A 12912-nucleotide genomic window follows, 5' to 3' on the forward strand; every position below is an offset into this window, starting at 1 on the left:
ACTGCATGGAAATAACTAGATTTTTCTCATTTAATTTTTTATTTTAAATTATTAAAAGATGCATATCTGTAAATAAAAAATTCAGACAAGTGAAATGTATTTCTGTGGAGTGTTTTTGGAGTATTTTTTTTTGCTTTTGTAAGTTTTTGTATGCAAGTTGTAATGTTTTTCAGACACTTGCTGCTTTTAATGCATAGCATATAAGCTACCCGCTTATATTTAACAGGTAGGATATTCTGATGAAGGAAGTGATTTTTGTGGGTTTAGAAAGGTTTTCATCGTGGATATAAATTGTTCCAGTGCTATGCTAAGCATAACTCCTAAGCTTCCACTTCAGTATCCGATGATATTTAACATTAACACGAACCGCTATAGTTTTCGGTTTGTAAATGTGACAGTAGCAGTTTTTGACGGGTAGCACCGACCGTTAGACATAGCTGTTTAACCGTGCTATGGTAGGAAAATCTGACGAGGAACCACAGATCGTCAGAACACCGGCCGTAGGTGCAAACGCACACTGTCTGACGTCATGACGTCATTGATTTAGTTGTTTAACTTTCGGTTCTTCCCTCAACTACTCTTGAAAAACATTTTTGTTGTCTGCCACCCACATAACTCCCGAAATGTTCTGCCACATTGCTAATGCTACTCCTCAAATTGTTTCTTCTTCTTCTTCTTGATTTTTATTGGTGGTTGGTAAACAACTGAAGGAATCAATACCGCCACCAACTGGTAAAGAGTGTCGGCTAAATTTTTCTCCTTCTTGCATTTAGCAGCAACTCGAGCACATTGCTGCCCCCTATATGTCAATAGGACAAATAACACCTTTTCTGTTTAAATTGCCAACCCGCCACAGTGGCGTGTGTGTTGATCAAATTCACCCGCCACTTCAAATATTTACCCGCATTTGGCCAGTGGCGGGTGCTAATTTCCACCCCTGACTTGGATGCTTTCTGGACACCTGGGTGTAACTTCTAAATAGACCAAGATGGCAAGGAGGATCGAAGCCAACCCACCCCTGATGCTTCTTTGTGGTGCTAAACCAAATAGTAACAGAACCAAAATAGTTGACATGCGAAAAGGTTTGTACTGTGTTTGTACTGTGATGAAGTGATGACACATAATCTGTGCGACCACCTGGTTGCGGGATTAAACAACAAACAAATTTATTACAGAGAGAAGATTGATGATGATGCACAGCAACTTTGCATTTAGTTAAAAAATTGTGACGACGTACACTTTCTGCGACCTCACAACACCGGGAATTCAAAGCCAAAACGACATAGTACTGATTCATTTTGGATAAGAACTCTCAACTCTTATATATATTTTGTATTATTATTTTTAAACTAGTGTTGTAATCTCAACAATGACAAATTGGGGTGATAGCGAAATTCTTGAACTTCTTGCTCTTTGTTTTGAGCACAAAAAAAACTTTTGTGAATGTTATGACAAAGATGTCCATCACATGGGTATTGCATAGTGCAACACTTGAAAGCAGCGAAGTTCTGTTGCACGCCTCGTTTGGTTCTGCACTGCTCGCTTAATTTTTTTGAAAGCTCACACCTGTGGGATGTGGCTGACTCCATCTGTGATTTTTGAACGGCCATAGGCTGCTTACTGAATTGGTTTCACAGAACTGTTTTATGACAGAGCCTTTAGTGACAAATCTAAAAGATCATTTGGTTTCAGTACAGAAACAGTCGTGGGTGGGTTGTGGCACTTTGAATTGCCTGGTTGCTGAAAAGGTGCTATATAAATAAATTTGACTTGACTTTACTTGACTTCCTGTTTGCTAACGTGACTGTTCCTCTCTCAGGAGGAGACATGGTGGCCGTTTGATGTGTCGGGTCAGACCATCCTTCTCTTCCTACTGTGGCCATTTGTTGCTCAGGGTGTGGTCTACTTGATGAAGAAAGTCCAGCAGAGAAGTCGCACATCTTCATGAGGAGAGCCTAAAGTACTTGCACTGACTTATTGGTGGAAGGAAACATTAACCTCATGTTCCCCTCAGGATGCACAGATCCTATCATTCACTCCAGCAGAATCTTTAAACGAATAAGTATACTTAAAGCAGACAAAGTGATGATGAAGAACTTGATGGATCCTGCTGGATACACGACTGCAATTTTATTTCTGATTGTCCACTTATGACCATATGTCTCTCATTGCTCCAGTCTCTTGATCAGTGGTTTACAAGGTTGGGGGTGGGACCCCACTATAGGTCCCTAAACACCAAGTGGGAGGCTTGAGATTTTACAGAAATTATAGAACCTTAAAAAATGATTGCCAGTGGCAAATTTAGTCTGAACTGTTATAAAAACATAAAAGAAATGGTCATAAATGGATAAAACACATTGATGAGGCTCTTTGCTAAATGACCTATTAGTAATGTTTGTTTATTTCAATCAGCAACAGTTGGGGGTCACAAGTTTCTGTAATTTTTATTTTATGGGTCAAAAACTAATACATTTTAGAAACTAATCGCTGTCTTAAACTGTCCATGACTCAACTGCACACGTTTTTAGATATCAGCATTTAATTTAGTTCTACCTGGAGGACCCACTTTTAGAAAGTCTATCTGGGACCAAATGAAGACTAACTGGTGTCACTAAAGGATGGCAGATCTGAACTGCACCCATACATGTTAAAAAGTCTCAATTGAATAAAAAAAGATTAACACTGGGTCTGTGGTACTTCATACTCACCTATAGACGCAGACAGATTTGTCAGTCTCCTTCCAGTTTATTGAACCAATGATTCATTCAGAATTCTTCTGAAGATTATAGACCTAAAAGCTACAAGACCATTTCCAAGCAGCTTCATGGTCCTCTGACCACAGCTGAGAAGATGCTAATGTGATGTACGAAGATGTGCAACAGTGTGTATGATCCATGTAAGTGGTGTGTAACATTAATGATGATTAATGAGCATTTTTATGTAACTGTGTTCTGCTATGACCTCAGCTGAACACACACTGTCACTCCACTTGATGCCATAAGACAGTGTGCCAAACCCAACATTTTTGTGAGTTGAGCCTCTCCAACTCACATTTTGTGAAACTCCTCTTTTTTCCTGCATGTAGACATGATTTCTGATTGTGCAGAGGAGAATCACTGCTGGACATATTTACATGTATCTGTATATTTATATGTAGGCATGTCAGGGGAAGGGTCTCCTCTGTGCTCAGTTCCATGTTGATCTGGATGTATAAAGGAAATTTCTTGCATTCATTTGTACACAGAATTTCACATCTGGATTTTTTTTTGTGAATATGCCTTTTTTAAATTTAAGTATATGCCAAGCTTCAGTACAGAAAATCCATAGTCTTTGTACATGGAGCCTCAGGCTCTGTTGCTGCAAAACAGAAACAAACTTTACACCTACACCACTGTGCGGACAACTGGTATGGGGTTTTTGTGCTAATATGCTGTTTGCTGCTGTGCATTATGGGTAAACAAATGCACTTTCAATGTCATCGATTCAAAGGACATTGTTCCAAAGTCTTGTCCACAACCATGTGAGACACTGATAAAGTCCTTCAGAAAACCCATACTCAGAGTTCTTGCTACTGAAGGAGGTTCTACAATCTGCTGGATCAAGACCTCAAACCAGTTTTTCACTCATTGCTTTTCCTAATTTCTGTTTCATACATAAACCATCCATCCATTTTCTTTACCATTGTTTTTTTATAAACAGATTTCACTGAATCATTGTTTCATAAATAATGACTTGGTGAAATTTGTTGTGTTTTTGTACACTTGAGGGTGGATTTAAATAGTTGTACAACCTGGTAAAGACCAGATCAGTTTTATCTTGTCTTGATATGTGAACTCCTGGATCTGAGAGGTGGACTTACAGTTGAAAACAGTGACATCATAAACACATTACTGGTAAAAATAACTAAATCTAGTATTCTCTTAAATGTCTGAGAACCTGTTCAGTTGGATTTGTTAAATAAATTTACTTGGTTCTGAGTAGCTGTTAACTTAATTTCCTCTTGAAATTTCTCTGATTTTTCAAACTGACCTATAGACTGCAGTCTATTGAATGCTAGGTACTGACTCCAACCCAACCTAGAAACAATCAATCTTTACCTTGAACTAACCAGAAGTATCCTTATCACAGACACCTTGGCTATTTGCAGAACAGATCATTATTTTAAAAGATCTTTACACATAAATCACACCAATAATAACAGACTCAATTATTTCAAAAACAAATAATTTAATATATTATATATTCATATACACAGGTTAACTTAACAAGGCAGTTAGAAAATTGGTCCACGCACAGTTGTCCAGGTGTGTACGGTAACATGCACAAGGACGGGCAGACAGACAGCTCTATATATTGTTAAGACAGACACTTGCAGTGCTTTTTGGTTCAGATTCATTAGGTTTGTTCAAAACTAGAACAGTAAAACCCATCTGCCAGGTAAGACTGTCTGGTTTCAGGTGCTCCCTAACCCTCTGATAACACTGACATCAGGGCATCACTGACTTTAGGACATTAGGTGGGAATTTAAACCTCTCTGTAATTATGTGCCTTTGTTTTGCTTCCCATTGCTGCTCACATGAAAATTACCCAGAAAAATAAGAACAGACGTTTAGTATAAATTCACACAGCTGTCTTAATTAACACTAAAGAAACATCCACAGAACCCCCACCCCAAAACACATACACAAAGGGACGTATGGTAGGCTTGTGTTAAACACAGGTTTGCATATTTTTCCATGTTACCCCATGCAGGTTTTTAAAATCATAAATAGTTCAGAAGTTACTGGTAGCTCAACTGGGGGGCCTGGGAAAACTCCTATAGGGCAGAGAGCTGAAACACAGTGAGAGGTCTCTATTGGACAGACTGGTGTGGAGGGGTGGACATCTTCTTCTCTTTTGGACTTAGATAAGGTTGTTCCACTAAAGAGGTTCCAGTGCTAGCTCAGAATTGGTGCTAGACCTGCTTCATAACCAGTTCCAGTTAAGAACCTGTTCGGTTTTCCACAGCCAGAGAGCCAGCTAAGAGTATGCCACATTAACCATCTCTTCCAGAAAAGAACTGCTCCTCCCTCTGCAGAGGATCAAAGTGCAGAAAGACACTTTATCTCTGCAGATCACATGATTTGTGTCTTTATTCCTATTTTATAAACACTGTTTTAAGCAACAGTCAGTGTTTGTAAATGCTCATCTCTCATCTTTGATCATATTTGTAATGAGACTGGGAATCACACGCTGTTTCTGCAGGAACCCTAAACACCAGCTGGTGAGATTAAATGATCTAAAAATGTTTATAAGTGGAGCTTCAAACAGTTTTTATGAATTTAGTTGAACCAGTGATTGTGAAGGTAGTTCTAAGGGGCTTTGACCTTATGCTGATATGTGACTGTTGGTTAAAATAAACACACAAAATGCAGGAAAATAAAAAAGAATATTATTCCACAGCTAATTTGACTTCTTTTTTTATGGTAAAGTGAAGCAATTTGTCTTAAATTAAGCAGTGAAGGTGAAACTAACTGTATATTTTTAAACATGGCAGTCACTACATTTTCATTGGTTGTCTTCATGAGCCTGCCTCCAACTGATAAAAACAGTTTTTTGCTCTGATCCAGTAAAAAGTTGGTGCTGAGATAGCACCATCATTTTGGTGCCAGACCCAAAGCTTACGGTGGTGGAAACAGAAAAAGATGCTGATAAGCAAGTCCTGGTTTCGAGTTGAAACTAGAACCCATTTGTTGGAAAATCCCTGTAGAGGAAAATATGATTGGCTGGGAACTCTCCAACTGCAGGTGTCCAAGAGGTTCTTTCCCATGAGATCTTACTGGCATAAAAAAGCCAAGGGTTGGGGGCATCAGTATTAATAAAGACAGATGAAGTGTCTCTGCTTCTTTTCATCATTCAAAATCAAAGCCAAAAATGTCTGTTTTTGTGAATGTTGATATGTTGTATTCTTTTAGCCAATGCCTTGAGACATGGGGTTGTACCATCGATACAAAAGTCTCACTTACACATCCTCCCAACTCACTAAAAGGCTGTGACACCATTAATCACAGGGTAACATGGCACTTTAAGCCTCAAATAATTAATTGAAACAAAGAGTATTTTAAAAATGCATATTTGAACAGACAGCAGCAAAGAAAGAGCTATACAAATCAACTTCCTCCCCTCCCCAAATAATAGACGTCTATTCTCTAGTTGAAGACGTTTTGCCTCACATCCAGGAAGTTTTCTCAATTTAAAACTGGAGTGTGGAGTTTTCTAGATTTCCCCACTAACTTGACAAAAAACAAGCCCAGAAAGATATCCATATGTTTGGAGAGCTTTTTTGAAGGGTTTGTTTTCTTTTTCCTTCCCTTCTGTCTTCATGGGGACATGTTCAGCCCAATGGTGTAGAGTTCTGATGACAGAAAGTTTGTGTTCCAGAATGTACTGATCTGTGTGGGTTGATTTCATGTAAACCTCAATGTTGAGGCTTCCATTTATTTCCAAGTGCACCAAGCAGCCCAAAAAAGGCAGCTTCTTGTCATTAGCATCCTCTCTGAGGAACTACTTCCCTAGCTTGGGTTTTGACTCAGGTATTGTCCACATATCTGAACCAGTGGCTTGGTGATATAAAAACATGCAAGGGCTTCTCCTGGAGCCAGCTGCAAATGTTGAACTTCAGAAATCCATGTAGTTCTCCATGTAATGTATTTCTAGTGGTGCTCTTTCTTTGTGTATTTTGGGAAGTCCATATAAAAATGGAGTGGCTTTCCCCAGATACAAACTGTAGTAAAATGATTGATTGTTTTGTCCTTTTCTAGTTTTTGCAGGTGTCTACAGACTACCTGCGAAAACTAAGTCTTCTTTGTGTAGGTACTGGTTGGGACAATTTTCAAGGCCTCATAGGCAGTGCTGTCACTCAGTAATGTAATTATTTTTTCCTGGTATTCAGAAATGATAAATACCACAGTGGATCTTCCTTTGTCAGCTGGCAAAATGGTGATGTTTTGGTCCTTGCTGAGACATGTTATAGCTTTTTCTCTGTGATGTAAGATTAGAAGGAGGTGGCTTGGCACTGGAGAGCGTCACTGTTACCTTCTTTCGGATTTCACCTGCCTCTGCTTCTGCCAGGTTGTTGTTCCTAATGGTGGATTCTGTGGCAGTGATTAGTTCCACAACAGGTATTTCTTGTACAGAAAGGCAAAGTTCAGTCCTTTGCCAGAATGCCCTTCTCCGGCTGTGTCAGGGTCCTGTTCAACACATTTTTAACCCACTGGTCCTTTATATTTATGTGGGTGACATCCTCCTGTTCTTGCCTGGAGGTTTGTGATGATGAAGCAGTTGTAATTGTAAGAATTTACTTTTTGGGGTCTTTGCTTTTGTGATGTTTTGAAGCTGAGCTTTTTCAACAAATCTGGAAACTTTTTCTGTCAGAGTGTGGGGTAGAAGAGTTGACAGCTTCTGGCAGGTCTGATCAAATCTGTGTGAGAGCTTCGACGGTGACGAAGCTCTCACACAGTGTTCAGAAGTATCTCTTCTGCTTAATGTCCTTTGATGGTCAAGCCCAGTCTTAAACTGTTGGGGGAAGAGTCTTTGTCTGCATCTCAGACTGAGATGAAGATGGTTTGTGTAATTTGCACGTTTCCTTGACATGTTCTCATACTCCCACAATACATTGCATAGCAATATGCTGGTGTAGATTTTCAGTCATCCATAACATGGTAAATCCAGAAACTAAAAAATAACCCCAAAGTAATTGAACTTTTATTTTATTTTTAACTCAAAACTGGAGTGTGGAGTTTCACATTTTAAACTGCATGACAGGGTCTGTTTATGTAGCTAAATTCAGATGCAGATTATTCTTACTCCCTTCCCACTGGGGAATCGTTAGGGTCTTTGTTTGCTTGGCTCACAAGAGAGACCAAATTGTTCATATTTTGGATAAAGAAGACAGATTGTGTGAGAAGGGGATGAAGGAAGCCATTAACATCAAACAAGAAAGACCAACTTTAAACAGAGGAGGATGTATAAAATTATTTTTTTCTAAAATTTGGAATGGAGCAATAGGCTTGATACCCAGTCATTTTGCCTCTAATTCTTACCTTCATGCATGTGATCATAGTATGTAAGCTAGGCAAACAAAGACATTAATGACCCCTAGGAATGAGGGGAGTGGAATTATCTGCATGTTAATTTTGCTGCAAAAACGGAGCATCTCATGCAGTTTAAAACCTGTAACTTCACGCCTTTTCTAGTTCTGACCTAGAAAGCTCCCTGGATGCAAAGGAAAGCAAAATATCTTCAACTACAGAAAATAATTATTCTGTAATTGCTTTTTTTAATTTGCCATGTCCTGGATGACTGAAAATGTACATCTGCATACCTTCTTTAACCCTCTCAAGGCAGACGTTGCAGATTTGCAACAGGAATTGCTACTTACCTAATTACTCCACAGTCATATTTTATGAGCCTTATTTTACTCAGATGATAATTTCCCCAAATATCTGATTTTTCATGTTACTAAAACTTAATTTGAGCCTGAGAGGGTTAATTAACAAAATTCAACATCTGAAAAAAATATCTGAGGTGTATTTTTCTAGTGAGGTAAATGTCTTTTTTGGGTCAGTGCTTTAAAATTGTACTGCAGCCAGCCTAGTAGGTGGCACTTGTCCATGGTGGTGTCAACTTCCAATTTTTTGTCCTCTCACTAGATATGTTACATCTTGATGGGTTGGGGGTCCTGAGAGCCTCCCAGCTCCTCCAGCTAATAGGACAGGATGTGACTTTACAAGCTGTGATGTGTGCTCTGGTGTCAAACCCTTTTTGGTTAAACAACCACTGTATGGCGGCGCCACACTCTGGTCTTGTCCCGCGGGTCGTGTGCAGATCTCCTTAACACCACAGAGTAGGATTCTTGGGAACCTGAATTGATTCTTCCTGAAGATGAGGAGAGAGGAAAGGGGTCTGTTTGCTGAGCTGAACTAGAGCGTATGATGGATCCATGGTCAGGAGGCTTTCCTTCACTGACTCGGATCACTTTCATTCTGCTTGACATCCAACCCCTGACCCTGTCCTCACTCAGGCCCAGATCCAGGTCTAGGTTCATAGAAGTGGCTCTTATCCTCCCTCCTCTGGTCTTCCTGTAGTGAACTGGAGCAGCCTGGCTCCAGTCAGGCTGCTGGAAGCCAGGGGAGCCTGAGGCCCAGTGCAGGTTGGGAGGCCTGCTGGGGGAGATCCATAAAGGAATGGTAGGGCGTCCACTGGCTGTACTGTGACTCCTTAGATAGGAGGGGGTGTTAGTGGCAGGTGGGGGTTTTATGTATGTAGCATGGGTCTGTTGATGTGAGCAAAGACTAATGTTTGGGTGGTGTTTGGCACTGCTGTCTGTTCCAGTGTCTGCAGCAATCACAACATTTTCCAGCCTTTTTTCCTTTTTAGAACAGTTATGGACCCCCTCATTTGGCTCTTTCTTCCCCCTGTCTTCTTCTTCCTCCCCTTCCTCTTCACCGTAATTGGTGGCTTTGACAGGTTTGTGCTCAGAGTCTTCGTCAGCGCTATTGCCTGCCAAGTGGGTGCTGAGGCATTTTTTACGTTTGCGGGTCACAGCAGAGATGATCGACTTGGGAAGAAAGTCCTTGGCGTTCAAGTCTCTTTTGGAGCTGGAAAAAACCTGAAAGGTTAAAATTTCCGTTATATTTTTTTTCAATCCCAAAAGCTGAAACATTATCATCAAACATTAGACTTTCTGCTTACCTTTGACTTAACTGAACCGCTGGTGGTACAATCTGATCCAAAAAACAAAGATTGGCATTAGAAACATGTTGAGCCATGATCTGATCTTTTAAGCAGCAAACTAACTAAAAAATTGTATTTCAGCAAAACAGAGGAGCAATGACACACAGATAGAAAAACCAATACTGATGAGAAGAAATAGATCCAGACACAGAACATACAAAGAGGAAGACCTGGTCCTACCGAAGAGGTTGATCCAGAGTCTCAGCTAGAGAAAAGCAGCACAGAAAGGTCCACAAAAGAGAGTGAGAAAAATGGAAGTATCATGAGTATCAACAGGAAGTCACATAATGGTAAATAGTACAGGAAATTTCTAAGGAGGAAAGGCGAGAAGTGTTCTTCAAGACAACCCAGATTTCTACAAACAGGGACTCCTAATTTTAGACTGAGAAACAGAAAAGAGAAGTTCCATCTTAATTTACAAAAGAAAACAGAAGAAACAAAAATTGGGAAAAACTCAAATGGATTTAATAGGACTCTATATGTATGGAACCTTGCAAATAAATTAATTAGGCCCGAGCAGCGACAGCGCTGCGAAGGCCTCTTGTATTTCGTGGAATTCTTATTATTAGGCCCGAGCAGCGACAGCGCTGCGAAGGCCTCTTGTATTTCATGGATTTCTTCATTAGGCCCGAGCAGCGACAGCGCTGCGAAGGCCTCCTGTATTTCGTGGATTTCTTTTTAGGCCCAAGCAGCAACAGCGCTGCGAAGGCCTCTTGTATTTCGTGAAATTCTTTTTAGGCCCAAGCAGCAACAGCGCTGCAAAGGCCTCTTGTATTTCGTGGAATTCTTCTTATTATTCTTTCGGCTCAGAGATCGCAAATTTGGAGGTCTTAACATATTCAAAAACTCACCAAACTTCACCAAAAATTGTCCCCCGCGTGAAATTGCATGTTTTTAATGGAATCGAAAGTGGGCATGATCAAACTGCTCCACGGCACCCCCTAACGTGAGATAGAACGAACCGTAAGTCGTAGAGACCTGGAACCTTGGCGCATAGGTAGAACACCCCAAATGATTATTTAGTCTCTTGGAGGTATGCACTAAAATGTACTGGGAGGCGGCCTACTTGGATCATAGGGCAAATTTTGGCAGTTTTTGACTTTTGTTGAGATTGAACTTTAACAAACTCCTCCTAGGGATTTTGAGCGATCGGCTTCAAACTTGGTCAGTATGCAGTTGAGGGATGGGGGATTGAAAGTTATCAAAATCGTGAGTTTTTGAGCATGTTCAGGGGGCGTGGCCAAGCGGTGAACTTGACGTACTCGCCGAAGCAAATGAAACCTAATAACTTTCACAAGCAACGTCCGACTTGCACCAAACTCGGCATGACTCATCCCCCTAGGATGCCCGATGATCCTATGTGGTCATATTCTGATGTCATCTAAGCCCCGCCCCCTCAGGGCAGGAAGTCACTTTTTTTTTAGATAGCTACATCTCTGACACCTTCACCGAATCAAGTCGATCCTGTGTCAGATGACAGCTAACAAGTTGGTCTGACTTGATTTAAAGCATCAAGAGTTTTCGCTGGAGGGCATGGTCGTGGCGGCGTGGTGAAGTCAGACGTAACGCCGTTGCCTTACGTTTGGCTCTAAATTCCACATTTTTTTGCAAAGCTGCACAAAACTCACTTTGATCGATCCTAGTCCAGCCCGCAACAGAAATGCAGTGCCATATTTGCTGGGCGTGGCCTAATTCCTCTACAGCACCCCCAAGAATTCTTTAAAAAATCAGCCCCAAGCCATGCTGTCACTGACGATCTTGAAACTTGGTACACATGTGACACATATCGGGACTTACAAAAAAGTCATTTTGGGCCATGGTCCAAACTGCACAGGAAGTCGGCCATCTTGGATCAAAGTATGGAATTTTACCAGATTTTGGTCGATTACAGCCTTCGCATTTGATCGAACTCCTCCTACAGCATTTGACATACAGGTTTCAGAATCACTGAGCTCAGTCTTGAGACATTGAAGGTCAAAAGTTATCAAAAGCTTTTTGCTACATGAAAGCATGTGGGCGTGGCCAAGCCTCAAACTCTGACCATTCGCCATGAAACATCACGGTGTAATTACTTCCACATACAAATTCATAGATTAATGAAACTTTTGAGTGACATAACAGACTAGTCCTAATCACATTAACGTGGTCAATTTGTGACATCACTTTAGCCCTGCCCCCTTCCAACAGGAAGTAACCTGTTTCCTTGTCGGAGGTTGTCCTTTTTTTCTCTTTCACTCAAACAAATTCAAGCCTGTGTTGGATGTCAGAACAACATGATGCAGAATCCCTCTCTCAGCACTGACTGGTGTCTGAATAATGTGGGCGTGACATAATGGCGAACGCCAATCCCTCGCCATTTGCACACGGTTGGCTCTAAATCACACATGCATTATCGGATTTGCACCAAACTAGATATGAATGGTCTTTGTTAACCTCTGAAGAGGCCAAAAGGATTATACTGGAATTTGACTCTAGTGCGCCCCCTATAATAGTCGAAGAGTTATATCTCCCTGATACCTCATCCGATCTGCATGAGATTTTTTGTGCATCACCAGTAAGCACTGTTGCACACATTAGTGTGGTAATTTAATGAAAACACTTAAGCCCCGCCCACTAAGGATTTACGGGCGACTGTAACTCTGAAACGGCGCAAAGTAGGTAGGTCAAACATTACAACGACACTCCCCATGGGTCAAGTATCAGCCTTTTCAACTTCAAGTTCACAAGGTCAAAGGTCACGAGAGCCCATGTGCTCTAACTCTTTAACCGTTTGACGTAGCAAGGTCAAAGTTCACAGCATGGCAAAGGACTGGTACTAATCCTGACTGAAGGCAATTTGGGACATTTGCTGTAAACGCCACCTAGTGGAAGGTGCAGGAAAGGTGTGAGAGCGTAGACAGCGGTTGCCAGAGCTCCCGCGGTCGCCAGAGCTCCCACGGTCGCAAGGCCAGAGCGGTTGCCAGAGCTCCCACGGTCACAAGGCCGGAGCGGCACTGAGCTGCAAGGGCCGCCCAATGCTGCTTGCAGCTTTAATTAGGCCCGAGCAGCGACAGCGCTGCGAAGGCCTATTGTATTTCGTGGATTTCTTCATTATTATTTTTCCGCCACTTTACGCGGCTCTTTGGACGACTTCCCATA

General features: G+C 41.2%; 2 protein-coding genes across 16 annotated transcripts in view; one reads left to right on the forward strand and one right to left on the reverse strand.

Moving 5' to 3' along the window:
• Window positions 1–6492, forward strand: part of acbd4 (acyl-CoA binding domain containing 4) — a 33077-nt gene extending 26585 nt beyond the window's left edge. For all 4 annotated transcript variants that reach the window (XM_025011027.2, XM_025011028.2, XM_025011029.2 and 1 more), the window contains exon 11: window positions 1820–6492. In XM_025011027.2, the coding sequence (XP_024866795.1) occupies window positions 1820–1948 (129 nt within the window). In that variant the 3' untranslated portion in view covers window positions 1949–6492. The remainder of the gene's footprint in view (window positions 1–1819) is intronic.
• Window positions 1–12912, reverse strand: part of LOC108248866 (rho GTPase-activating protein 23-like) — a 183455-nt gene that overhangs the window by 8102 nt on the left and 162441 nt on the right. For 9 of the 12 annotated variants that reach the window (XM_017437904.3, XM_025011025.2, XM_017437902.3 and 6 more), the window contains 2 exons: window positions 9733–9764; window positions 8451–9649 (listed from right to left, as the gene is read on the reverse strand). The exons of 2 other annotated variants lie outside the window; for them this stretch is intronic. In XM_017437904.3, coding sequence (XP_017293393.1) covers window positions 8807–9649; window positions 9733–9764 — 875 coding nt within the window. In that variant the 3' untranslated portion in view covers window positions 8451–8806. Of the gene's footprint in view, window positions 1–8450; window positions 9650–9732; window positions 9765–9954; window positions 9980–12912 lie in introns of those variants that run through there. One more of the 12 variants, XM_017437906.3, reaches the window with a different exon arrangement.

The sequence above is a fragment of the Kryptolebias marmoratus genome, linkage group LG2, assembly GCF_001649575.2.
Source record: "Kryptolebias marmoratus isolate JLee-2015 linkage group LG2, ASM164957v2, whole genome shotgun sequence".
Taxonomy (NCBI): Eukaryota; Metazoa; Chordata; class Actinopteri; order Cyprinodontiformes; family Rivulidae; genus Kryptolebias; species Kryptolebias marmoratus.